Source organism: Sorghum bicolor, chromosome 3, assembly GCF_000003195.3.
Source record: "Sorghum bicolor cultivar BTx623 chromosome 3, Sorghum_bicolor_NCBIv3, whole genome shotgun sequence".
Classification (NCBI taxonomy): domain Eukaryota; kingdom Viridiplantae; phylum Streptophyta; class Magnoliopsida; order Poales; family Poaceae; genus Sorghum; species Sorghum bicolor.
This window is the reverse complement of record NC_012872.2, coordinates 68204877-68231185: the sequence shown is the minus strand read 5'-3', so window position 1 is coordinate 68231185 and position 26309 is coordinate 68204877. Positions and strand designations below refer to the sequence as shown.

General features: G+C 47.6%; 5 protein-coding genes across 5 annotated transcripts; 1 reads left to right on the top strand and 4 right to left on the bottom strand.

Annotated features, from left to right (window-relative positions):
* On the bottom strand, positions 995-2020 carry LOC8062367 (transcription repressor OFP13). Its single transcript, XM_002456637.2, has one exon. The coding sequence runs from the start codon at positions 1945-1947 to the stop codon at positions 1180-1182; it is 768 nt and encodes a 255-aa protein (XP_002456682.1). The 5' UTR covers positions 1948-2020; the 3' UTR covers positions 995-1179.
* On the bottom strand, positions 9736-10725 carry LOC8058955. Its single transcript, XM_002456636.2, has 2 exons — positions 10523-10725; positions 9736-10438 (listed from the first exon to the last, which is right to left on the bottom strand). The coding sequence occupies exon 2, from the start codon at positions 10390-10392 to the stop codon at positions 10015-10017; it is 378 nt and encodes a 125-aa protein (XP_002456681.1). The 5' UTR covers positions 10393-10438; positions 10523-10725; the 3' UTR covers positions 9736-10014.
* On the top strand, positions 14973-18202 carry LOC8062366. Its single transcript, XM_002458765.2, has 2 exons — positions 14973-15155; positions 17024-18202. Exons 1-2 carry the CDS (start codon positions 15047-15049, stop codon positions 17905-17907), a joined length of 993 nt encoding a protein of 330 aa, XP_002458810.1. The 5' UTR covers positions 14973-15046; the 3' UTR covers positions 17908-18202.
* Positions 18718-20226, bottom strand: LOC8062365 (transcription factor DIVARICATA). The gene is made up of 2 exons (XM_002456635.2): positions 19591-20226; positions 18718-19311 (listed from the first exon to the last, which is right to left on the bottom strand). Exons 1-2 carry the CDS (start codon positions 20022-20024, stop codon positions 19128-19130), a joined length of 618 nt encoding a protein of 205 aa, XP_002456680.1. The 5' UTR covers positions 20025-20226; the 3' UTR covers positions 18718-19127.
* LOC8062364 (NAC domain-containing protein 90) lies at positions 23538-26002 on the bottom strand. Its single transcript, XM_002456634.2, has 3 exons — positions 25390-26002; positions 24845-25251; positions 23538-24210 (listed from the first exon to the last, which is right to left on the bottom strand). Exons 1-3 carry the CDS (start codon positions 25547-25549, stop codon positions 23860-23862), a joined length of 918 nt encoding a protein of 305 aa, XP_002456679.1. The 5' UTR covers positions 25550-26002; the 3' UTR covers positions 23538-23859.

Here is a 26309-nt window from a genome sequence, read left to right as displayed (position 1 = left end):
TAGTGCTGGTGACATGGATACTGTATGGTACCACCATTTCTCCTATAAGTAATTATCGAGATACTTGATACTCCGGTCCCAATTATAAGCGTATCTTGAAGAGTCAAAATATCTTAATTTATACTAAAATTATAGTAAAAATTACAAAGAGTTATGACGTCAAATAAATATACCATAAAAATATAATTAACAAACAATATAATAATAGTTGGTATAAAAATATTATTATATAATCATATAAATTTAGTCAAATTTAAGATATTTTGACTCATCAAGATTTTTAGAAAAGGACTTATACTTCCTCGTCCACAAATAAATGCACATATCGCTTTCCAAAAAATTAACCTTTTTAAATTGAACTAGAAATATATTAAATAATATCAATATTTGTATCTACAAGTAAATATATTATGAAAATATATTTCATGCTTTATCTAATGATACATATTACATATGATAAATATTAATATATTTTTGTATATATTTGGTAAAACTTAAAAAAATTGACTTCTTCGGAAACGAGATGTGCACTTATATGTGGATCGGGAGTAATTTGGTTAGAGGGAGGAGCTTTTAGCCTCTGGCAGTCGGGTGACCCACTGGCACCATGTACGAACCAGCAGCCCAGCACTGCACTACTACCGGTCGCCATTTGCATCTGGCTTGTCTTTTGTCGCTGCAATTTAGCTTTGCTCTAAATCAAATTCTATAACTTTATTAAGCGTATAGAAAAACTAAATCAATAGCTACAACATCTTCATAGCAATATCAGTGGATGTTAACATTTTTTTTTAAAAAAAGTAAAACTTATCAGGACAACTAAAATCTAGAACAATCGGAGTGCCGTTTGCTCGATCGCCCTGAACTCATGATCTTACATCCGTCCGTAGTCCATGCGTACAGTCTGAGACTCTAAGGGTTTGTTTTGTTCCTCTTGCTAAATTTTAGATAGTTAAATTTATGACTTTAATAACTAAACTTATAAACACATTGATTAAAAAGAACTAATATAATTTAGTCCATCATCTAAGAGTAGCTAAAAAAAATTTACCTAGCTAAATTTATAAGGGGAACCAAACATGCCCTGCATAGGCTGATCGTCTAGACAACTAATACACTACTACACTAGTGTAAATCACTAGTAGATAAGCCAAATAAATCACGAAGATTTAGTTCAGCTTAATCCAAACATGACACGGTGAGCACTCCAGCCGTTTTGGCCTTCTCCGCCACATCCAACTCTCCCGCCGCAAACGTGCAAGATGAGGCCCCCCGAGCCGGGTCGGCTATGGCGACGACGACGTCGATGAATGCGGCCACGATGGCGCAATGCGTGTCCCCGTCGTTGGCTCGCAGGTACCAGCCGAGCATCTCCTCCAGCCAGCCCCAGTCGCCGATGACCCCGTGCGCGGCCACCATCTCCTCCATGGACGCCCGGAAGTCCGCGTACGGGTCCGCGGACTCGAACGCGACCGCCACGGCGCCGCCGAACGCCTCCTCCTCCTCCTCCTCTTTGGCGCCCGCGCAGGCGGCGGCGGCGGCAGATTTCTCTTCGAGGATGGAGTTGGTGGCCGACGCACCTGGGTCGAAGAGGAGCCGGTCGGAGCGGATTCCCCGCACGACGGCGTCGTCCGCCGCGTCGTCGCACGCCGCCGCCGACGCCTCGGACGCCGTGGAGAGGCTGTCAGAGCAGCAGTCCTGCCGCGCGGAGGAGACCGTGAAGGAGGACTCGGCGGAGTCGAGGACGATGGAGGCGATGGTCCTGGTGGCGCCTGCCGCCTGCGACTCCGCGGTGCGGGTGGACTGCGCTCTTGGGTTCTTGTTCTTGCTGGACGGCCATGGCGATGCAGCCGGGCCGGCGGTAGCGCGAGGAGGCGGTGGTGGTAAGGAAGTGTCCCTTGCCTTGCCATGGAAGAGGGAGCTCAGGGCCAGCCTTCTGGTCACCATGGCCGCAGCACTGCTCGAGGTACAGGAGCTAGGAGGAGGTGAGGTTGGTGCGTGCCTTAACGCTTGAAAACCTTGTGCGACATGGCGGACGGCTGTGCTGTGCAGCTTGGTTTTAAAGGAGTTTGCGAGGGAAAAGGTGAGCAGAAAACGGGCGAGATCTTCTACGACGTAGCTGCACGCGTCGTCGCATCCACGCACGGTTCGGCCTCAAAACTCTGAGTGGTATGCTAGAACAGTTGTAACTTCACGACACACAGCCGCCAGTGTCCCAGTCGTATCTGTACGCAGACGATCCGGACTACAGGAGGCTGAAAAGACCCACACATGTGCATGCAAGTCAGGACGCATGCAGGAGGGACAGGAGGACCAATGTCTGATTTGCAGGGGTACCCTGTCCCGTACCGTATGCAGAGAGACGACCTTCTTGTTGTTTACCCACGAAGATTGATGCGCGTAAAAGGCTGTGTGGGTCTTTTCAACGAACGCTATAAACTTGTGTTCCTTGTATTTCGTTGGTTCGTGCAAGATCACTAGACCATGCATGGCTTTTCCCACTCATGATCGGTGGCCAGTGCAGGGACTTGCCTGTTTCATCTCGCACGTTCGTGACCCGCTCGCGCGCGCTAGGGTCAAAAGATTCACATCGCCGGTCGATCGGGAACAGCGCACAATGCTGAGTTGGTGATGCAGCTGAAACAGCAGCGCGCTGTCGACTTGTGTGAAGCCGGGCCTCAGCGGACAGTGCAGTGCAGGCATGGAGCATGCTCTGCAAAATTAACCCTTGATGTGATGAAAGCACGCAGCTTGCCGTTTCTCTGCTCTTCACACTTTCCCCCCCGGTCATCGTCTGTGTGAGATTGGACGTGTCTTCGCCGCTGCAAAGTTTGGCCCCGCTGCGTATCGGTGTGTCCCATGTCCCTGTGTGCGCTCGTCTACTGACGATGCTGTTGGCAAAAGGAATATTTGTTTGCGAATTTTGCCGCGTAGCAGGACAGACCGCGCCATCTTAATCTTACCAATTTGTCGCCTACGTCAAGTCACTATCTGGACTACGGACCATGTGGACGATCATTTCCGCTTTGGCGTAGCCTATCCGATATGATCCATGATGAGCAATAGGGCATTCCGCAAAGGCCACGGGCTGAAATGGAGTAGCGGCAAAAAATTGAGATTTTTCTATACAAACAGTTACAAAATGGAGTTGACGAGGGCCATGTGCATTCAAAGGAAGATAGCCTGTTAGTGTTATTAGACAACGATTCTACGTAATTGCGTCATCGTCAGCATTATTAATGGTCCAGCCGATCGTACTGAGTTCATGATTCATAGTAGGGCTCGTAGGAAGCACGGACGAGCGGTAATAGGAGAACCTGTACGTATCAAGGATTCAAGACAAGTTCGTGCGTCTTGTTTCCTTGTGGACGCTCAAGCGGAGCGATCAGATCGAGCGCGACCGCCGTGAAAGCTACAACTCGTTTCTCTTCCTGCAAAAGCAGTACTGGTGTGTTTAATGGTTTTGCAGAAGTAAGCTGAATAAACTAGCGCTCATTTTATTCATCTACCTTAACTGCTATTTTATAGTTTTTTTATATAAAACTTCTATTGTAGAGTTAGGCCTTGTTTAGTTCCTACAAAATTTTGTAAAATTTTTCAGATTCCCTGTCACATCAAATCTTTAGACGCATACATAGAGTATTAAATATAGACGAAAAGAAAAACTAATTGCACAGTTTGGTCGGAATTGACGAGACGAATCTTTTGAGCCTAGTAAGTTCATAATTGGACAATATTTGTCAAATACAAGCAAAAGTACTACTATTCTTATTTTGCAAAATTTTTTAGAACTAAACAAGGCCTTACAAAACTCACTAAAATCAGCTTATGTAACCATGCTTGTTGCCAAGGATGAAAGAAAGGAGATGTTTTTACCCACAGTGCGCAGGATGACAGAATACGGAAGCAGCAACCAAACATCACAGACGCCCAAATCTACCGAAAAGATTGCCACAGTCCACATGAAAGCTAGCCTTGTCTTGCTCACTAGCAGTAGTAGCAGCCTAGCAGAGCGCCGGCCAGGCGGCCAGGGGACGGCAACCCGCCAAGCTTTCTTGTACCTTTCTTCAATGCCCCATGCCTGTTCGCCATCATTACTTCTTGCATGGTTTGCGATCAGTGCCTGCTGCTGCTCGCTACCCCCACCATCAGAGCTCTGTCTCTGACAGTGGGAGACCACAGTGGGAGCAAGCAACTGTTTGAATTTTTCTGCCTCTTTTTGGTTTTCAAAAAAAAAAAATTGTGACAGTGGCGAGATGGGTTTTCTCACATTGGGCAGAATAGCAAGACCAGTACACCCTAGGCCTTGTTTAGTTCCAAAATTTTTTGCAAAATTGACACTGTAGCACTTTCGTTTGTATTTGACAAATATTGTCCAATCATGGACTAATTAGATTCAAAAGATTCGTCTCGTCAATTTCGACCAAACTGTGTAATTAGTTTTTGTTTTCGTCTATATTTAATACTCCATGCATGCGTCTAAAGATTCGATATGACGGGGAATCTGAAAAATTTTGCAAAATTTTTTGGGAACTAAACAAGGCCCTAGTTTGCTTCCTGCATGGGGGTGTTAGAGATCTATCCATCCATATGCATATTTCATTTTTTTTTTTAAAAAAAAGAGTCGTATGCACTCGTGTAAAGTGCTGTACCGGGTCAAAAGGAAAAGAATCCAAAAATGTGGCACTCATTACTGTACTGCTGCAGCGCGAGATCTACAGTATACTCGTCGTAGCAGCGCCAGGGTGCAGAAGAGTTCCCAGCGTGCTGTGGCCAGCAGGTATCTGGTGCTGTTCGTCTTGCACGGCGCGAGCACAGCAGGTAGACGTGCGCGCTGTGCCGCTGCATGCACCTGCACGGCTGCAGCCGCCTGAGGCCTGAGCGCGCCGCACGAAAGCGAACAGGGCTGGCCGGCCGGAGCGGCGCGGTGGTCGACGCACGGCACGGCGCGGCGCAGCTCATGATGATGATGATGGCTTCCCCCGCGTCGCGTCGACCCGCTGCCGGCCTGCATGCAAGGTGCATGCCGATGCCTCTCAGGCTCTTGCCCGCCCGGCGGCCATGCCTTTTTGGACGCTTCGTGCCTGATCCTGATCCGGGCAGGGCAGACCACTGTGACGGTGCATGGACGTGGATGCCCGCCCTCTACTGGAATTGGTTTTGGCCTTTTGGGCGCAGATCATGATCAAATGAATGGTCAGGACCGAAAAGGCTTGGGTATTCGTTACAACCCTGATCGAGTACTCGTGCCTGCCAGTCTTTTTTGCCTCGTAGCAGGTGGGGAGGGAGATCTTAAATTTCAGGTGGTGGAGGGAGAGGACACAGCCACACAGGAGGTAACTAATGGCGGCCGGCAGGTTGTACAGTAGGGTGTAAAATGCCATGCAACGACAACGAGTGGCAGGTGCCCGGTGGGTGGGGATGCACAATAGTTTCAGCCTTTCAGTTTCAGGTGATGGATTGCAGGGAGCCGCAAGGACCGAAATGGGCTGGGTGGTGGTCCGTGGGCTACACGGCCTAACGCACTCAACTCTCATTTGGTCCAAGTTGGCCCATCCATCCATGGTCGTGTCTCGTCTTCCTCTAGGTTGCCTGACTAGGCAACATTGGCGGTTTGCTATGATGTAGTATGGGCATGGAGGAAGGTATCAGGTGATCCGATCCATGATATCCCATATAATAACCGCACGGCGATTCCAGACAGGCTTTTGGCATGAGCCGAAGTGGACCGGGAGCGCTAATGCGGTCCAAACAGGCCCGATCCACGGTCCTGCTTCCATCTGCCCCTCTAGGCTCTAGCAACTAGCATCATGCTATGGTATGTCCAGCTCCAGCTCCAGCTTTGCCTATCTCTTCAATCTTCAGCCATGCGCGTAGTACACCAGCTTCTTCATCAGCTCGCCACCGGTGGTCCTCTCCTCTAGCATGTTGCCCTATTCATTCGCTGGAATCGGCGGCTAGTGGTTTGGAACATATTCCCCGCGTGCCCACCGAATTGGCTTCTGTCCGCCCAGTGTAAAATATCCCTTTTGATTTTTTGCTGCAACTGCACTGCACGGGCGCACGGTGCCGTGCCGCCGGAAACTGTGGAGTCGCCGGAGTGCGCGGGAAGTAGAGCGGCAGCCGGACGCGCGGTGCGCTGCGCGCGCCCCAACCACGCGGCCCGCGCGGCGGGTGTTGGGCTGTTGGCAGAAGAATTGCGGGACCAACACGGCCACCTCTCAACTCCGGAACTGGGCCGAGCCGGGCCTTGGTGCACTTTCAGATATTACTGTTCCTTCTCCTACTAATTTGTTTCCTAGAACTAGAAGTATCTGTTTGATTTTTTTTTTCAGATACATATGCCCTGTTTGATTCTCTTGTTAAGTTTTAGCCAGCTAAACGTTAGTCAGTTTAGTAACTAAGTTTTCAAACATATTAGGAGTTAAAATATTTTAGTTCTACTAGTCACCAAAAGTAGCTAAAATTATTTTAGCTAGTTAGAACCATACAAGGCCATATAGTTGTTGAGGCCTTGTTTACTTCTAAAAATTTTTGCAAAATATGAATAGTAGCATTTTTGTTTGTATTTGACAAATATTATCCAATTATAGACTAACTAGGCTCAAAAGATTCGTCTCGTCAATTTTGACCAAACTGTGCAATTAGTTTTTATTTTTATCTATATTTAATACTCCATGCATACATCTAAAGATTCGATATGACGGAGAATCTGAAAAATTTTGTAAAATTTTTGAGGAACTAAACAAGGCCTGAGTGACACGAGAAGACCAGACAAGCGGTGGACTAGCAGGTGGTATAACCTGATTGAGTATGCACACCGGCAGCGGCATTGACATGGGGGGAGGCCGGGCTCCATCATTTTTCGGGTGGCCAGGCGAGACGTCGAATACCAAACCTGCAACAGGTCATCATATTCATACGGGCCTGTAAGCTGTAACGCCTGACCTGGCGCCATGCAACAACCGCCATTCATGAGCACTAAATCATCGTTTTTCTCTAGGCACTATACGGCATTGAAGCCTTTCTTTAATCACCAAGGGCTCAGCAGCTGAAATTTTAGGAAGCGGATTTAATTAAGGACGAGCCCAGTGGTTGGCGCTCCGTCACCGCGCTGCTACGATCCTTGTAATGTACGCGTACGCGGGGTTCAACTTGAACTGGAATCCTTCCATGCTTGTTGCAGCTTGCAGGCTTGCAGCTGCATGCACAGAGCACACCTGAACTGAACCTGACCATGCGACGCTGCGCCCTCGCGACGTGCAGTGACGACGACACCCCCCCAGACGTCGCCGCCATGGACATTGCGTTGGGAGTGAGTGGTTTGTTCGTTCGTTGGGTCATTTTCAGACGGGTGGGGAGAGTGAACCGATACCACTGAACCGCTCGCTCTCTGAAATGAAATACTCCTACTACTAGAAGGAGTACCATGAATCAATGCGACAATGCGCTACTACATACGATCCAGCTGTGTCTTTGGACGCAAGTGATTTCGACGGGATCTTGGCCATGTCCATGGGTGTCGGTAAGTACAGCGGGTACTATGCGGTACCGCTTCCAGTGCCAAATTGTTTTGGAGAAGGACGACGGGCGGCCTTAATAATCCCGTGTGGTGCAGGCGCGGAGCATGATGGCCATTAGAGAGATATAAGCTAGCACTAGCACTAGCAGCAGAAGAAAAGAAGGCCACCACCACACCAGTCCACCACCGGTGATCTGCCGAGCAGAGCCAGAGGAGAGCCGGGCCGGCGGGGCGGGGGGAGCAGCTGTGCTGTTGGCAATTGCAACAGCAGGGGTGGGGGGGCATTGAAGCGAAAGGGTTGGGGGGTTTAATCGCCCCGGCTGACACCGCGCCCGCCCCCATCCCCCCTTGTGTGGCAGCAGCACAACTGTCTCCAATTACTCGGGCATTTATACGGATTAAAAGCCAATTAATCGGCAATAGGCCTCCCTTTCAATGACCCTAACCACCCAGCATCTCCCTTCTCGGCACTTCTGATTCGAGGTTTCCGTTCTCGCTGTCGCACCCGGATCACTTTCGGACACAAGGGAGCCAGCTGCTGGCCACCTGCCCGGGGCTGACCTCGGCTGATATTTGCGTAGTTTACTTCTTTGATACGGTGGATACTTTTTCTAATATAAACTTAGGACAGACTCCAAAATAATCGTACTTCTAGACTGAGTCATTTACACTTTTGGTTAATTAAACTGCTACTGGTAGAGGATATACTCCCTCCATACCCGAATTAGCTGACGTTTAAGATAAAATTGTGGTAACCAAGAAGTAATTAATTAGGGATTAGTTATTTTGCTTTGCTCCTATTAAATAGCCCTGTGTGTTTTTTCTCTACAACAACTTAATGTAGCTCGATTGGTGAGCTCTCCACAGCCTGAGTCCAGTGGTTGCGGTTTGACTCCTCTTGATGCCATATATTTTGACTGCTACGCCATTTTCTTGGGATAACCGAGCAGTCGCGAGGATGAAGCGAACCACGAGGTAGTCATTAATTACGGGTTTAAGCTGAGAGCGGGGGCACTTGCGTCCATATGCAACTTCATTCCGCCACGACGTCAATTTTTGTGAATTTCATCATCTCGCCCAGAACGTCAGGAAAAACAGGTAAGAAGGGAGTAGGTAGATAAGGTATCAAAATCACAAAAGCGTTTAAAGGACAATGAAAAAACACTATGCTAGTACTATTTGAGTTGGGTATATAAGGCCTTGTTTAGTTTGCAAAATTTTTGGGTTTTGGCTACTGTAGCACTTTCGTTTTTATTTGACAAACATTGTCTAATCATGGAGTAACTAGGCTCAAAAGATTCATCTCACAAATTACAGATAAACTGTGTAATTAGTTTTTATTTTCGTCTATATTTAATGCTTCATGCATGCGACCAAAGATTTGATGTGACGAAAAATCTTAAAAATTTTTACGAACTAAACAAGGCCTAAGACAGTTTCGGAGGACTTAAGGTGCCGCGGAGTCACATCGTCCATCAGCCAACGAACTGTACACTTGCGAAGCATTGTTCATGACTTCACATGATTGTCCGCAGAATTGGGCAGCACGTTCACAAGTTCCTTTTTACAAAACATGTACCTACAATATTTTTTTAAAAAAAAATACAATACGTGCACAAACAATCATCACGTACACTATCCATGCAAATGTACATGCATACGCCGTATATATCTTAATGTGACTGCCACTAAATTAATATAGTTGCTGATTTTTTTTTTCCGGAAAAAAAAATTGTTGCTGATTCTTGGAAAAATACTGGAAAACGCTAAGCCAGATGAACAAGTTCCACCACGACCAGAAAAAACCTAACCAATGGAACTACGATCCTCAGTTTGAATTTACAACTTTATCGGTTCGAATCTAGTACTCTCTCACACAATACAATGAGTGAACTGAACAAGAGAACCAAGCTACATTTTCACTGCATCATGGATTTTCGTTATTGGGTCTGAGATTTCTGCATCGGCGATCATACTGGACCTAAGTTTACTATTCCTTTCAGACCCACATGTTGCATAAGTGCATATGCTGTTTCAGCTTTGTCATGGTAACAGTTACACTACTGCACCACAATGCACATGCATTTCATCCAATCGCATTGCATGCGGCTGCAGCGTATTTATGCATCATCCGGTACTATGAGCAAAGATCGATGTAGTAGTAGGACAAGAGCGTAATTACTTGAATTAAAATAGAACAGTGCTCATCAGAATAGATTATATCAAAAGGAACACGAAATTATTATTGTTGTTGTCTAACAAAGCATGAAATTATTACCTAGACCGATCCCTTTGACACCGTGCCGGTCGGAAGGAACAGGTCTATGCAATAATTCCTTTGGTAATCGAAACAAACTCGATCGCGAATGGGAAATTAAGCTACTACGATACGACGACGACGACTTGAAGGCAGCAACGAACTCAGCTCAGCAGCAGCCTATTCGAATCCGATAGATTTCAGCTGGACCGCGCGTACGTGGGTGGTTTCACTTTCACCGGCGCTGACGCGGGCGGCGCTGGTCGCCGTCGTTGAAGTCGAGCAGCACGGCGTTGTGGCAGCGGGGGCACCTGGGGTCCTCCCGGGACAGCATCACGTACATCATGCACCGGGGGCACCCGGCCAGGACCATGGGCGCCGCGCCGCCGCCTGCGACGACTGGCGCGTCTGGGCTGCCCTCGGACGACACGCACGAGCTCGGCGGCGACGCGGTGGACGACGACGAGGACGACACCCGGCGCGGCGACGTCGTGCTGCCGGCGTTCCCGCTCTCCCCGCCAGGCCGCGCCGTCGTCGAAGGCCCGCCCCTCGCCCTCGACAGGCCCATCCTGAGGAATTCCAGCTTCGACGCCTTGCCGTTGTTCCTGCTCATCGTCACCGTACCGCCGGCCCGCCGCCGCCGCACAGGGTTCCGATCACTAAGACGCACGCGGTTTACACGATGTTAATTCACACGTCTCATGATGCTGCATTTGAACGGAACAGCATGCGTTAGGCATTACCTTGGATGAAGCCTGAATGATATGAGCAGAGAGAGAGCGATCAGTAGGCCATGCTGGTGGCTTGGAGCTCTCCACCTGGTTGCGTGCAGCTGTTTGCAAGGTGTGAGTGTTTGTCAAGCAGCTCTGATCCTAGTGTTATATAATGATGAGGCCTGAGGGAGGGTTGAGGAAGAGGATGATAGGAGGAGGAGCTGGTTTCTTTTAATACAAGGCAGGGCAGCCACATTTAAACTATGCTCAATTCCCTCCAAAGTCTAGCTCAGGGGCTCGGGATATTGCAGAGGCCAGAGGGCGTTACTCTGGTTCTGAATCAGCACAAGAGTTCGCTAGCAGCTCAAACCTCAAAGCAAACAAGGCTGTTTTTGACAGTGAAATAATGAAAACGTACTAAAGGCTAATCCAAGAAGCTTTTTCCACGGCTTCTGCTTGCAAGTGCAACCATTAGGGCCGGCGGCCTAACCCTGTTTCGATCTTGATGAACGAAAAATGCATGCCAGATAGATTCGCAGCTAGCTCATCTATACATACACGGGGCTCTAAAACGACTGACAGGATCATAACATCTCACGTCACTCTCCCAGCTACTGTTGGCACAGTATTCCTACGCACTGGAGAACTACGTGCCGATCGACTGGTACTGTGGACACTACAAAAGCAGCAGACACAAGCGTCATCGTGCATGTACCTGAAACTGAGACCTGAGTACCTGACGTGCCAACCCCCCCACTGAATCAAACGCGCGACCCCGTTCCTAATCCTGGCTATTACTGCGGCCTGGGCGGATTATCGCGTCCGTGAATGGCGCAGGCACATAAATGACACTGACTCGCTTGTCACGGCACGAGCAGTAATAATCATACTCAAGCGGCGGGAAAAAAAGACGGAGCCGCGGCATGTGCTGACCTTTATGCGTGGCCAGAGCCTTTGATTGAATTCCCAGGTAACTTGGGCTTTGTTTAGTTGGCAAATTTTTTAATTTTGGTTACTATAACACTTTTGTTTGTATTTGGTAATTATTGTTCAACCATAGACTAACTAAGTTTAAAAAATTCGTCTCGCAAATTGTAGATAAATTGTGCAATTAGTTAATTTTTTAATCTATGTGTAATTCTCCATATATGTGCCGCAAGATTCAATGTGATGGAGAATCTTAAAAAAATTTAGAACTAAGACCTTGTTTAGTTCTTGAGAAATTTTGTAAAAAATTTTAATCTTACGACATATGTTTGGAGTATTAAATATAGTTTTAAAAAATAACTAATTGAATAGTTTGTCTGTAATTTATGAAATAAATTTTTTAGGTATATAGTTAGTCTATGATTAAACAATATTTATCAAATATAAATAAAAGTGCTACAATATTTATTTTGTAATTTTTTTTGCAAATAAACCAACCTTGGATGTGGGGTGGATCGAACTGAAACGGCTGACGTATAGTGAACTGTACGCGCGGTCAGTGAGGGCAGTGCACGACCCAGCACGATGCCACGGGCGCTGCAACGGGTTCGAGAGGAATTGTGCGAGGCCTGGAACAACGTACCGTGAGGCACGAACTTAACTACTGTAGCAGTCATGGTGATCCAAGACCATCCAAGGCCTTGTTTAGTTTCAAATTTTTTTTGCAAAATCAACACTGTAGCATTTTCGTTTGTATTTGACAAATATTGTCCAATCATGGACTAACTAGGCTCAAAAGATTCGTCTCATAAATTCCGATCAAACTGTGCAATTAGTTTTTATTTTCGTTTATATTTAATACTTCATGCATGTGTTTAAAGATTTGATGTGACGGAGAATCTGAAAAATTTTGCAAAATTTTTTGGGAACTAAACAAGGCCCAAATATCCAATCGTGGAGCTACCGCTATCTAAAGAAACTCTACTTCGTATAGACGTATACTCATAGGTTCCATATACTATTCATAGATGCATAGTTCTTGCCATTCTAAAAAAAAGCACCTAAAGACGTCAAGGACTATAAACTCGTTTAATGACAGTCCTAAGGCATTGTTAGCATTGATAATTTCTAGAGGAGAGAAAAATGCAATTAGCCATTTACATATACCCAGGGCTAAATCCGGAGAGGGAACCAACCAACTCTAGCGCTGCCACGCGATCATCTCGATGGTCCTCGAGCTTGTTCGCGCACATCAACTTGTGGTCGCCATTTGGAATCGAAGTCGTCGAACCACTTAAGCAATTCGTCGAACATCGTGGAAACATTGGGATCCATCATCCTGCGTGAACACTACAGCGGGGTAAAGTGATGATGGTGACACGCCGGCTCTAATCCCTCGATAGATTTGATACCATTGCTGTCCTCGCAAAATTGGAGTGAAGATTGGAAGTGGAGGTGTGAAGAACTGAAAACATGGCCGAGGAGTAGTGGCCAACAACAAAGGTCCGACTTAGGGACAAACACTCTCTCATACTCCTCCGCTTTGCAAGGTTGTTGGGCGGCACAAACGTTACATGCCCATTCTAGCCTAGCCACGTGAACACTCCTAGACCTCTTCCTCATTCCCCTTCTTGGCATGGTCATGGCGTCTAGGTCACCCAGATGAGGTGTGCTGACATCCCTCTCCCTCAAGATCTGGCATATCCCCTATATCGGTGTGTCGGGGAAGCTTTGTTGAATGACGACCACTTTCATCGAGGCCTGACCACTTGATCAAGTGTTAGGGTATAGAGCCATTACGATGTTGATAAAGGCGACGCTTTAGAACTCACCCTGGTACCTGCAGTGCATCCTTAGGGTTGGGGAGCTCGACGGAAATCAATGGAGTTGTCTTAGATGTCACCTTCAGAAGCGAGACCTAGACGGTCATCTAATATAACCTCACTCGCCTCACACCATGATTTTTGACCTATTATGCAACCTAATATCAAAAACCTGACTTCGGCTCCTTCAAGACCATCGCCAAGATCGGAGATGATGCCTACAAGCTACAACTGCCTCCGTCTTCCTCCATCCACCTAGTTTTTCTAGGTCTCGGTCTATTATTATGGACTCATGACTGCTCTACTTAAGTTCTGACTTGGCGCTCGGGCCAGCGCAACAAAGTCGCGCACAAGTTTGTCGTGGAAATTCTTTTCTTTTTTTTAAGAAAGGAAACTATCGTGGAAATTCTAAGCGGCTTCACTGTTCGCTCGTCGGTAGGTCTAGGCGTTCGGTCTGACCGAACCGAACGGATCGATTGCTCGGTCATTTTGAAAGTCCGGTCATCAAAAACAAGGACCGATCGATTAGTTGAAAAAATAAAGATCGAGCAATTTCGGTCTCGGTTAGTTCGGTTCATTCTCAGTCACGACCGAACTAACCGGACTAGCAGATTTGTATCAAATTTCAGCAGCATGTTTGCACTTACAAATATCTTGGTTCTTCTTATTCAAATACTAACTACAACAACATCTCACAACTCACAATGACACAACAAAAACAACACACAAAAAAGGATAAAGACAGTTCAGACTCCCAACAGAGAATTTCGGTTAGTTCGGTTAACCGACACCTGTATCCGAACTAACTGTATAAAATTTGATTAATTGGAAGCAGAGACCGAAATATGATGGAAAAGTTCAGTCTCAGTTCATTCTCGGTCAGTTCTGTTCGGCCTAGAGTGACTCATCGGCATCCTTGTTTCACGGGCTTTTATGGGGGCCAACATATTCTGGGCTTTAGAAGCCTAGTCCGTCATAACATATTCATGGGCTCAGATCTGTAGAAGCCTAGCCCGTTATAAACTCTCGCGGGCCTCGGAGAACGCGAGAAGAATCTAGCAATCCCGTCTCACCTTTTTCTTTTTTAAAAAATAAAAAGTCTCCAAGCAAACAAAGAAAAGAATAAGCAAGAAAATAAAAAAGAAAGCTAGGCAGAGAAGAGGAAAAGGAGGAGAGGTGGCCAGTATACCTGGGCATGCAGCCCGAGCCCGTGAGCACGGCCCGAAGCCCGTCATTTTGGCCCGGCCCTAGCCCGGCCCGGCCCGAAGGTCATTGGGCCCGGGCTGGCACGGCACGGGGCTGCAGGCCGTGCTTGGGCCGCACTTCAGGCCCGCGGGCCGGCACGGCCCGGCCCGCCAAATAACAACATTGTATAAAATAACTCATTTTGATATCTAAATCTATTCTCTACATCTGTCATATGTATTTGAATGTGTTCTTTATACTGATGAAGTGATGAATTGATGAATGTGTTTGAAATATGCTTTTAAATCTGTGTTTATTGATATGTTATTGTTCAACGGGCTATGGGCTGGCCCGGCCTGACGGGCCCGCCCGGTACGCAAAATGGCCCACGGGCCCGTGCCTGGGCCGGAGGTCAGGCCCGCAGGCCGGTAAGGCACGGCCCGCAGGGCACGACGGGCCCCCTCGGCCCGTTAGGCAACGTGCCGGGCCGGCCCGGTGTCGTGCCGGGCCGGGCCGGCCCGGCCCGTTGCCCAGGTATAGTGGCCAGGTGGTGAGGGGCGTCGTCGAGACAAAGAGGAAGTAGTGGCCTGGGCGTGCCGGCGTGGAGGAGGGGGCGGTGATGGAGAAGGGCGCGGGCACGCGGCGGCGGCGGCTGGCGGAAAGGGGATCGGATCGGCTCGCCTTCATCACCGGCCAGACGCGCAGCCTCTCCTGCGACCCGATTCCAGGTAACCCGAGGGAAAGAATCCAGCAATCCCCCAAATCGCCTGTGTCCTCGGCTCTTGTAATTGTAACTCCTCTTCGTGTCCCAGTCCAGATTTAATTAGACTCCACGTAGTAGTTTAGGGCTTTTGAATCTGTCTTCTGGAACTCCAAATTCGTGGGTATGTTGATTAGGGAACGCGTGTGGCCTGGCTTGCACTCCGATTCGTTTTGAATCTCGGACGAGACATGGTAGCTGCTTTAGTTATGATATTTGGAAGCTATGGCAGCCTTAATTACATTTGCGTCTTCTGGGATTACTGGATCACGGGTCGGGAGGAAGAAGGTGGAAAGGGAAATTGTGGCTTAGAATGTCGACAGCAGAAATCTGGGAATTTTACAAAACCCCACTAAATATCAGTCACTGCCACCCAATCCCCTGATTGTCAACTTGGTTTGTTAGCCGTTTGGGACTTAAACTCATAGGTCGTAACAAAATTTATTGGCATTTTGTAGCTGTACTCCTGTGTTTCTTCCAGTTTGCTACCAAGTTTGTTGATATGTCGTGCCACTTCTTTTGGAATGAAACTGGTGGGTTGCCCTGCCCCTACAGATAATACTAATATATATGGAAGTAGTTTGTACAAACAACAAAAAGAAGCAAAGGGTAAAAAGGAACTAAACCAGGGGGAGGGGGTTAAGGAAATATCTCTTGCCATTCTGTGATCTTGGGGAAGTACTTTTGCCGATAAACAATTTCTGCAACTTGGAGTGTGTCTGTTAGACTTGGTTGAAAATATAGCTGTACGTGCTAATCCAAATGGTCCAAGCCACAAGGATTATGACCGAATGATGAAAGGCACTGACAAAGATACTTTGAAGTCCTCTAGCAGGGCAAAAGGTTTGGTAATTTCGTGCCACCTTATTCTGAGCAAGTTGTCATTGCATTGCTGTGAACTGTTTACTTCTCTAAAATCTCTATTCAATGAAATTGGCACCGGTACCGGTTTGTTCTGTGAACCGTTTGCCTAGCCATTAGAGTGCTTATTACATGGTGAGAGGTCATCATATCAAGAAGCATGTGGAAATTTAGCAGAAAATTATCTTATCATGTCATTACAGAAGCTGCACCCCGAGCATCTCCAACCAAGTCATCTCAGTCTGCACTGCACGAAACACTCCATCTTTGACTACCGCTCATGTTCAGTCACAGCTGGAGCTGCCTTATGGACTCACAGTTTCCTGTTCTTTTCTCTTTTAATTAGAAGTTGTCACAGGTGATGTGCTTTGGCTAATCTCCTCTCAGAAACTTCTGTGGAGAACATCATGATGTATTTTGATGTCTAAAAACCTTTGTGAGAAACATATGAAATTGAGCAATCTTTTGATGTATAATATTATTTTGGATCAGATGATGCATAGCTTGTAAATCTGTCTAGCTGTGTCAGCACATTGACTGACAATGAAGTCAGACATATGCTTGTTGAGAAATCGCCACAAAGAAAATAAGGCATGGTGGTATTCCTCATGGCTGCCTATATTGCCCTTCCCCAAGGTCAAACTGGATTCATAATAAGTTATTAGGCAGTCATTTCGGGAGTGTTGACACTTGATAGCTTCCATTTTGATCAGCCACTCTGGGTTTTACCTGGTACATATATAAATTCCAAACATGGACACCTATTGATTAGATATTTTCTCTTGGTTTTCCCTGTCCATTCTTGTAATATACATATATACATATCATGACATAACCTGTCACCTGTATGTATCCACGTTTCACTTGCCCTAAAATTTCCTTGTTTATCATGTTCTTGAGCGTTCAAATTTAATCATAGTACTGGAGTGCTAAGTAATATTGATGGTTGATTAGAATTGTGTTGCCGTTCTGCAGATTCACCGCTTCGTTCAGAGCTTGCAGGTGGCACTGATGATGAGAAGTTCAGCGAAGGAAATCAGTCGCAGAAGTCAGAACCTAGCGATCTGGTACCTGAATTTCAACGTCCTGGTACTCGCCAAGGAGTCAAGGCTAGAACCTTAAGCTATGATGATCTGGTACCTGAATTTCAACGAGCTGATGGTCGCCGAGAAATCAAGGCTAGTACCTTGAGCTATGAAGATGAACTTTTCCGCAAATTTAAGACAGGCAGTGCAGTCCCTGAAATTCAGCCAGTAAATCAGACGCCATTGCATACTCATAATCAGGAAACTGTGAGTAAGAATACAAGCCACGCTGGAGTGAATACAAGTCATGATGGAGTTAGTAAGAATACTAGTCATGATGGAGTGGCAAGTGTCCAATCTAGCAGAGAAGTGGAAATAAGACCTAGGTCTGCACCTCCAAGCCAGTCAACCGAAGCGGACAATTCAGGTTGGTCTGTGGAAACACTGAAGGAACTTTTAGACTTCACGCCACAGGAGATAACCAAGGCCATTACCGCGACTGAGACTAACCGTTTCTTAGCATCTGTCGCCATTGCTATCCTGGTGGTTTTTTCAAACTGGGGCCTGGACATTGGTGGTGTCATCACCAGAGTATTAGTTGGTACAAGGCCACTTCTATTTCTCATTATAACCAACATCACCATTGTCTTCACATTGTTGATGGAGAACAAGGACCCCAATGTGAGAAGCAGACCGGTTGGCGCCAATCTAGGTTCTGCTGATAGCTTAGGGCAAATGCTAGAGATCGGGTTGCTGCTACAGAAAGCCCTAGGTGCTCTGCTGATTGACCTCAGCGTTTGTGCTGTTATTATGATCTGCTTTCTTGGATTCTGACGGAGCCTAGGTAGAAGTTTCAGAGAAACCTTTGTAAATCTTTCTGTTCCATGTTCTGTACTGCGTCGTTCTGCTACTGTCTTTCAATTTTGTAGCATCTCATTTTGGCTGAGTTTTAATTTATGTACTCCTGTTTTCTGTTTTCTGAGCGTCTTTAGTTAATTAATTAGATATTACTCGAACCAGGTCAGTGGGATACAGACTACAGAGTGAGTAGTTTTGGTGACATTGTATCTTGATTATTACGACGAAACAGTCAATTATACAGCATTTTGTTTACCAGCAAAAGAGAATATCTACTGTGCGCCTAGTCTCTGTTCCAGGTTTTGCAAGCCTGCATAAATTTATTCTGCAAGCCTTTCTGTTTGCTTCTACTATTTCAACGAGGAACAATGTTTTTCTCTCTAATAAATTAGAATTAGCGATTAGTACTTGTAAGTTTTTTAAGTTTGTCTTTTCAGCAAAGCTAACGAAATTGTTGAGCATGAATGGATGATGACGATGATAAAGAAAACTTTTGCTGCTTGTGATGCAGTACTAGGTTCAGTGCATGGCGGTGGGCTTAAGACAAAATAGAAGGACGGGAGGCATTGACAAGTGTCGTGAAATAGCTAACCACGTGCCGCTCAAGCCCAGAAGCCCCGCCGCCCGTCTCGTCATCATCGACCGAGCTACCACGAGCTCCAAGCACAAGTGACACATGTTGGCCACCTGCGTATGCATCCGCCTGTTTCCTTTGGAAGGAACGCCCCCAGACAACAACTGTGCAAGTTTTATCCAGTCCACCTTCGACAACGCCACGCCACACCATCGATGAAACCATATACTGACAGTGACTCGTGCATTGATCTGCATCCGCCTAAACTCGACACGACGTTGCCACGTCAGACTCCATTAGATGTTTCATCAACTCATAATACTATTTTACTGACTTCGAGTAAGCCTAATCCATGTGCTAGCAGCTGACTGGAACACCCTGCCTCTGTTTCTCAGGTCGTCCACAGCAAAGCATAGATAGACCCATGGCACCTAGCTAAGGATTTAGCTCTAATCTAATAAGATTAGTATAAACAACTAGCAGCGTAATGTACATGTCATGGACATGGACTAGTGCTCCTACTTGGCTACTCGTTTCTTTCTTCTATTCTGATCCTGAGATGGGTGGCTGTCGCGATTTGATCAAAGCAGGGCCGTCGCCGTCGCCGTCGTCGGCGGCCAGGTCAAGGGGTGGTGATGTCGTGGATGCTCTTGCGCTTGGAGTCCCGGCTGGCCGGGTTGAGCTGCCGGTTGAAGTACTTCTGCGCGTGGCTGGCCACCTGCGTCGGCGTCCGCGTCCGCACCGAGAAACGCGAGATGTTACGCCAGTCCCCGCGGCCGTACTTCTCCAGCCCTTGAAGAAACAGCCTGCAAATACGCAACGTAAAGCAGCGAAAACGACGCGTTAATTTCCCAACAAGGAAAAAAAGGGTTACTCAAAAAAAAAAACAAGGAAAAAAAGGGGGGAGAAATGGCTGCAACGTGTGGCTGGCGACTGGGACCCACGCGCCAGCTGGGAAGAACTCCTAGGCTTCTCCGCTCGACAAGCCAATGCGGGAAGGAAGGTGATGTGTTGTCTAGAATCAATACCCTAAAAACCAAAATCAATTCAACAGAACGACGGCGGACGAGCCGTGATCGTCGTACCTGTGCTCTTCCTCGCTCCAGGGTATCCCGGGGCGCCGGCCCTCGCGGCGCGACCGGTCAGCAGCGCCGGCGCGGCGGCCGGGCCCGCCCCGCTCCTGTCCGCCGGAGCGGCCGCCGCTGACTTGGTCGGCGTCGTCGTCGTCGTCGTCCCAGCAGCTGGGCACGTCGACGGCGCCGCGCTCGATGAGGTCGACGTCGGCGACGAGCGCCTCGTAGTGCTCCCAGGCCTCCCGCGGCGTGCGGCCGGGGAGCTGCGCCGCGACGAGCGCCCAGCGGTCGGGCGCGTGGTCGGGCCACATCACCAGCGCGCTCTCGAACACCTTGTCCTCCGCCTTGCTCCACGGCCGCGCCGCCGCCGCCGCCGCCGCTACCGCCGCCGGCGGACCCGCCGCGTGGATGCTGCCGCCGCTGTGGTAGCGGTGGTGGAACTCCATGAACTCACCTCCTCTGCTCGACACGATCGCTGCGTTGCGTTGCGTGCGCGGTGTTTGTTGCTGGCTGGTTGTGGTTGTGGACGGACGGATGATGGGTCGGCGGCGCCGTGTGCCGTTGGTTTTCCTCCGCGTGGGAACGGGATTTATAAAGATTCGGGTAGTGAGCCGGGTGGGGGTGAACGGAACCGTACACGGGACCTGGGGAATCAGATCAATCCCGCGGCCGCGGGGCAGGGGGGTGTACCGTTTGGGTTTGTTGGGTCCGTCCACACGTTTTGGGCGTGCGCGCGGCGTCGGGGCCGGGTCCGGCGCTGGTTTGGTGGTGGACACGTGTTGCTCTGCTGCGCGCGGGCGCGGCCACGGAGGTGAACGGCAGTGAACAGACGTCGAGCGAGGTCGGTTCGCGCTTTGCGGGTGCTCGGTTTTTCTTCTCCCGTCTTGGTTTTCGGGTGGACCCTAAACATTTTTCCGCGTCCGTCTTGGTTTTCGGCGACCACAAGAACATATGCTCAGCCCATGGGCCGGCCTCACGCCGTAGGTATGGTGACCGAAGACCTATTTTCAAGAAGTGGACCGCCAACGGAGTGGCCCACGGCCTGGCCGTAACGTTGCTAGTTTTTGCCCTCATGTGTAGTACGAAATTTCTCAAAAAAAAAAAAATGTGTAGTACGAAATTGAGTCCAAACTTTGTAGTGTCAAATGATTCAGAACATGGCTGTACTTTTGCAACTGAAACTCGAAATTGCACGATCCATGACCGACCTTTAAACCAGCCAGTTGACAATCGAACATGCTCTAGTGACATCTGCGTATGCACGCATGCAAGTATGTGTTTGGTAGGAATTCAAATTTTCCTACGGTCATTTGACATCTTGCTTCTCATTAGAAACGTTTTTATACTGAAAAAAAAACAATTAGCAAAAATCAGTATAACCATTTGGCTAACGAACATAGCCTATGAATAAGAATCGATGAGAAGCAACTACTATATATATTTGATGGTTCGCTTTACTAATTCGAAGCAGCAAGTTGTCGTAACCATCAAAACTCGCAGAGTTCGTTTCGGTACCATTGCGATGAACCGGGTACGGTATGTTTCCTGTGGCGCGTTTTTTTTTTTCATCTCACATCTTTGTTGGCCGCGGTCATGCACGCTGACTGCCGATCCGCCGACTCGTTCGGAGGCAGCAATTCGAGAGCCGCCCAGACGTCGCCTTTTTCAACCCCTTTTTCCGATTTTGTTCAGCGAAACCGTGATAAAACCTGTTCAATTCATTCTAAATTATAACACATTTAATTTTTTTAATATTAAATTTGACTATTCGTCTTATTTCAAAATTTATTAAAATATCATTTCTTGCATCGTGGCTTAGTTTATTAATAAAAATTATTTACTTATGACTTAAATTTAAGTATATATATATATATTTTAAATAAAATAAGTGGTTAAATTTAAGATAAAAAAGTTAAACGCGTCGTAATTTGGGATGCAAGGTGTACTATGTCTCGTTTAGCTGCACCGTGCACGGTTCATTTCTTCGGTTGAGCGACACTATCGACGTTCGACGAAGCAGCAGCAGCTACACCTGACATCGCGGCTTTTATACAAGTATATAAATTTTGCTGCGAGCTTTGATCGTTGAAGACGAATACGGGAGTGTGCAAAGTATACTGTATTTGGTGGTATGATTTTTTTTTTTTAAAAGAGTGGTATGAATTTTCAGTCACGTGTCATCCCATCTTTTGGAATGGAAAAACACTGCGATGTGACGACCACTATACCGTAACCGCCGTAGCGTCTCGGGTGTTTCCGTATTTGGGCACTTGCGCACTTGCCGTGGGGTGCTGTTCCGTCGCTGCAGGTACACAGTGCTGCTGCTGCATCGATCCCGTGACAGATTGGATGCTCTGGCTGTCGTCAGGAAAGCGGTGGAACAGTACTAGAACGTGAGTGCAAGCCGTGGGCCGCCTCCGCCTCAGAATCGCCGATAAGATCGTGTTAGCCCAACAATCTTGGCAACGATCCGCATATAGCAGAGACGTGTTGGCTGGCTGTACAACAACACGTCGTTTTTGATCTGGGATGCGTGCTCTTCGCCCTTTTTTTCTTTTTGGAGAATGACTTGCCAAATCAAACTACCTGTGAGTGCTGCCTGGCAAACACGCAAAGTCATGCACGAGCCAAATCAGAGATCAGAAGCTGAACCTGGCTACTAGCGCTGTAGCGCATGGCGTAGCGTATGTGCATGAAGCGTACGGGGCCGAGCATCCGTGCATGCAATGCCGCGCTCGATCTCCCTGCAGGAACGTTCAACGTCTAGTCAACGCGAAAGTGCCATCCATCCCAGCGACGGCTAGCTAGCTAGCTACAATACTCTTTTGTGCACGTTAATTTGGTGCGTGCGGGACTCTGTCGCAGTCTTGCCGACCACATTATTTACTCTGATTGAGAAAGTTCTGCACGGTGGGTGGGGTCAAGCTCAGGAACCATATGGACCGATCGATCAAATCTCAAATGCATGCATGTACCTACATGTCAACTCGGCCTAGGTTTTGATTAGATGCCAAATTAAGATTAAATTGGGCTTGAGCTAGCTCCGATCCAAGGTTCAAAGCCTCCAATGAACTCGTTAGTGACCACGTTCTCACCAAGTTCTCTGCCATTTGGTATAGCTTTCCAAAGTACTTTCATTTTTAAGAAGCTGTACAAATGAAGAAAAAACACAGTTAGGACAACCTAGCTCATTTTATACAAATAGGCACGACAGTGTGAGAACGTGGCCAAGAAAAGTTCTAGAACAGCATGCCATTTGTTTTCTTAATTTTCAACTTGTTTCTTTTTTGTAGCGTTGTGACTTGTGACACACAATTATTATTATTTTTTCAATAGCTGCAAATCATAGACGAAAATTTAAAAAACTACAACCTGCACATGATTCCTTGGAGACAACGATCATGCACATATCCGCTAGATATAAACGCACGTGTATCCATGGACCAATCTGAAGATAGAAGGACGATGCAGAGAAAGATTAAAGAGTAGAATGTGGTTCCTAATATAAATATACAAGACAAAACAAATACAAAAGTGGATGAGATAATAGTTTGGGATTCCTGATGTAAAATTATCTTCTACTCCCTCCGTTCCGAATTATAAGTCATTCCAAAGATCTTAGAGAGTCAAAGCATTTTCAAATTTGACAAAAAATATAGAGAGAAATATAAAGATTTATGTCATAAAATAGGTACACTATGAAAATATAATTAACAAAGAATCTAATGATACTTGGTTGATACAAAAAATGTTATTATTTTGCTATATAAATTTGGTTAAACTTAAAAAACTTTGACTCTCCAATATTCTTGGAATGACTTATAATTTAGGACGGAGGAAGTATATTTTAGGATCGAGATTTTAGAAATTGTTGGACAAATACCTTCCCAACTTTTGGAAGTATATATGTATATATAGCAAATAAAACAGGGAATATCTACAAGATGACTCTGCCCAAAAATCCAACCAAGTGCAAACATCGCAAAACTGTATAATAAACTGTTGATACAACGAACGACTACAACGAACTAGTACTATTACATGTGTCCAAACGGACAGGCGGCCTTAATTAGCCTTGTTGGTTCATGCAACAAATTAAAATGGTAAGTAGTAGTACGTAATTTGAAACCAGTAGCTACTGTGTACCAGTACATGTACATCGTCTAACTCTCCAGACTTGGAGTATGCTTTGATTTGAGGAAATCAGTAGTCGCGTGTGTGGATGGCATGCATGTCACACCGACGCACGCGCTACTACAGGGTCTTGCAAGTCCACTACGTCTAGTCTCCGGGCCAGTATAAAAGGGCATCCAAGATGGCCACGTCGTCACCGAAAGGATCGTGGCCGTGGGCATCTTCTCTCTCCGTCGTCACCACCATGTCGTCACCGTATGGATCGTTGGCAGCTCTCTCCTCCGTCACCTGCTGCCGCTGCTGTTGTTGCATGGAGCTGCTGCCGGAGCCATCGTCATCGTCCGGCGGCGACGCGGCGACTCCTGCCGTGGATGGCCCCGCCGGGTCCTCGCCAGGGACGACGACGACGCCTCCCGCAGCTCCGAGCGGCCGCCGGTCAAACTGTCTCAGGCTCCCAGATTTGGTGTAGAGTCGACACAGGCTAAACTCGCTCCTTAGCTGCAACACCGTACCATGCATATACGTACGTAGTCGTACAGCAAGTTAGCAAAACAAAACCCAGAGATCAGAGTGCAATAAGTATTTTTCCCCTTAATTATTACAAAGCTACATGAGGATATACGTACGGTTTTTGTTTTCTCTCAGTTCAATATACAGAATCACTATACTACGTACGTTCTAGCTAGCTATAACATGCAACATGAGCCCCAAGTTGCCAAACCGAAGAATCGAATGATGATGAGATCGATCGTGATGCCGTGATTGATAGATTGGCACAAGGCGAGAACCACGCATTGAGTATTTTATTTTATTTTTTTTAAAAAAAGAACTTTTGCAGGAGCATCAATCGAGTCTCATAAACTAAAGTTCGCTACAACACAAACAACATCACGTGGATTTTGGACACTTAACCGGCGCAAAAAAAAAACGACACGCACCATCGATCGAGTTGCCCTGGCGCCAAAGCAATATATATATATATATATATGTGGGTGATATATGGAGATCGATCGACATGCGTGCGCCGCAGCTTCTTGTGTGGATCTTATTTTGGAAGCTATATAAGCTACGTGCCAATGTCCACAACGGCAGAGAAAGCAACCTCCATTTAATCATTTGTGCATCACCTCACCTGCGGGGCAACGTTTGGTGGTGGTGGTGGTACGGGTACGGCGTGGTGGTGGTGGGCGGTAGACGACGACGACGAGGACCCGTCGGTTCCGACGGCGGCGGGGCCGGCGGGGGCTTCGTCGTACTGGAGCGCCCTGTACTCGTTCATCTTCCAGTTGGTCTTGGTCCCCGACGGCGCGCGGCCGCGGTAGAAGACCATGGTCTTCTTCATCCCGATGGCGCGGCGGTCGGCCGGCGCCGCCGAGGAGGAGTAGACGACCCCGGGCGTGCCCGCGGCCTTCCAGTACCCCGACGGCGTCGTCCGGCTGGGCCGCCCGCCCCGCGCCTCCCGCTCCTGCCGCGGGCAGAAGTAGAACCACGGCTCCCCCTCCCCGGCAGCGCCGCCGCCGCGCAGCATCTCGTGGATCCCTGCATGCATCATCATGGCGCACCGTACCCCGGCCGCGCGGTTAGCGCAATGCACCGCTTCGGTCATATCTCAATTGGTGGGCTGTGTGCCTGTGCGTGAAATGAATGGTTATTAGCAGCCTAGCTACCGCGTTGCACCTGGGAGCTGCCAGGGGTCGACGGAGTAGACGTCGACGACGGGGATGACGCGCTCGATGTCGTCGCGGCGGAGGTTGTCCAGCTTGTTGCGCAGGTAGAAGGATATCAGCTCCTCTTCCGTCGGGTAGAAGCGGTACCCTGGGGGCAGGCCGCCCGCCATGCCACCAGTCGATCCGCTCGATCGCGGACCACACCAAGATAGCAGCAGCTAGATATATATATAGCCACTGCTTGCGCCGCCGCTCAGACCGGCCGGAGCTGATGAGGAGATGCTTGGCTACGCTGCCGGGAGCAAAGAATGCATATGATGATGCGCCGGAAGAACCGCGTGCCCTTGTGGTGTGTGTATACTTGCTGCTGTGCTGGTGATCAGGTGATGAGGTGAGGTGAAGCAAGCTAATTAAGGTGGTGTGGAAGCGTTTGCGCATGACGTATATATGGAGAAGCACGAGGTGGTTCATGGTTGACATGGATGACGCAGCTGCTGAGCAGCGCAGAGCTGCCCGCTTCTTGGGGCGAATTTTCTCATGGCGTGGTGGGACGGGCTGCTGCCTGCCCGGTGGAAAAAACAGGAGAGCGCGGGGGGAGAGGGAGAGGGGTGGCAGTGGCACTGCGATTTAGTGGGGACGACCGGGTCAGCTAGTTATGCAAATTGCATATTTCTTTTTTCCTTTGTTTGCACCTTTATTTATTTATTTATTTATTTATTTATTACCTATTTATCCTCGTACTTCAGTAATATATAGGTAGAATTAAACACTTTATTGTAGTAGTTAGTGAGGTAGAATAAACAGAGCCGGAAGACAAATCTTTGTCCAAGAAATTTTTATAGTAATATATATGATTTTTAATTAAATTGATCTTATAGATTCATAATGAAACATATTTACTTATAATATGTTGGATTTTAATTGGTCTTT

Bases quoted from the DNA above. Each gene is read 5' to 3' on its own strand.
- LOC8062365 (XM_002456635.2), bottom strand. From the start codon at position 20,024: ATGGAGTTCCACCACCGCTACCACAGCGGCGGCAGCATCCACGCGGCG. The intron at 19,312-19,590 runs GTACGACGATCA...GCGTATTTGCAG, and splicing joins TGGAGCGAGGAAGAGCACAG to GCTGTTTCTTCAAGGGCTGG.
- LOC8062364 (XM_002456634.2), bottom strand. From the start codon at position 25,549: ATGGCGGGCGGCCTGCCCCCAGGGTACCGCTTCTACCCGACGGAAGAG. The intron at 25,252-25,389 runs GTGCAACGCGGT...TGATGCATGCAG, and splicing joins CGACCCCTGGCAGCTCCCAG to GGATCCACGAGATGCTGCGC. The intron at 24,211-24,844 runs GTGAGGTGATGC...ACGGTGTTGCAG, and splicing joins CACCAAACGTTGCCCCGCAG to CTAAGGAGCGAGTTTAGCCT.
- LOC8062367 (XM_002456637.2), bottom strand. From the start codon at position 1,947: ATGGTGACCAGAAGGCTGGCCCTGAGCTCCCTCTTCCATGGCAAGGCA.
- LOC8062366 (XM_002458765.2), top strand. From the start codon at position 15,047: ATGGAGAAGGGCGCGGGCACGCGGCGGCGGCGGCTGGCGGAAAGGGGA. The intron at 15,156-17,023 runs GTAACCCGAGGG...GCCGTTCTGCAG, and splicing joins CTCCTGCGACCCGATTCCAG to ATTCACCGCTTCGTTCAGAG.
- LOC8058955 (XM_002456636.2), bottom strand. From the start codon at position 10,392: ATGAGCAGGAACAACGGCAAGGCGTCGAAGCTGGAATTCCTCAGGATG.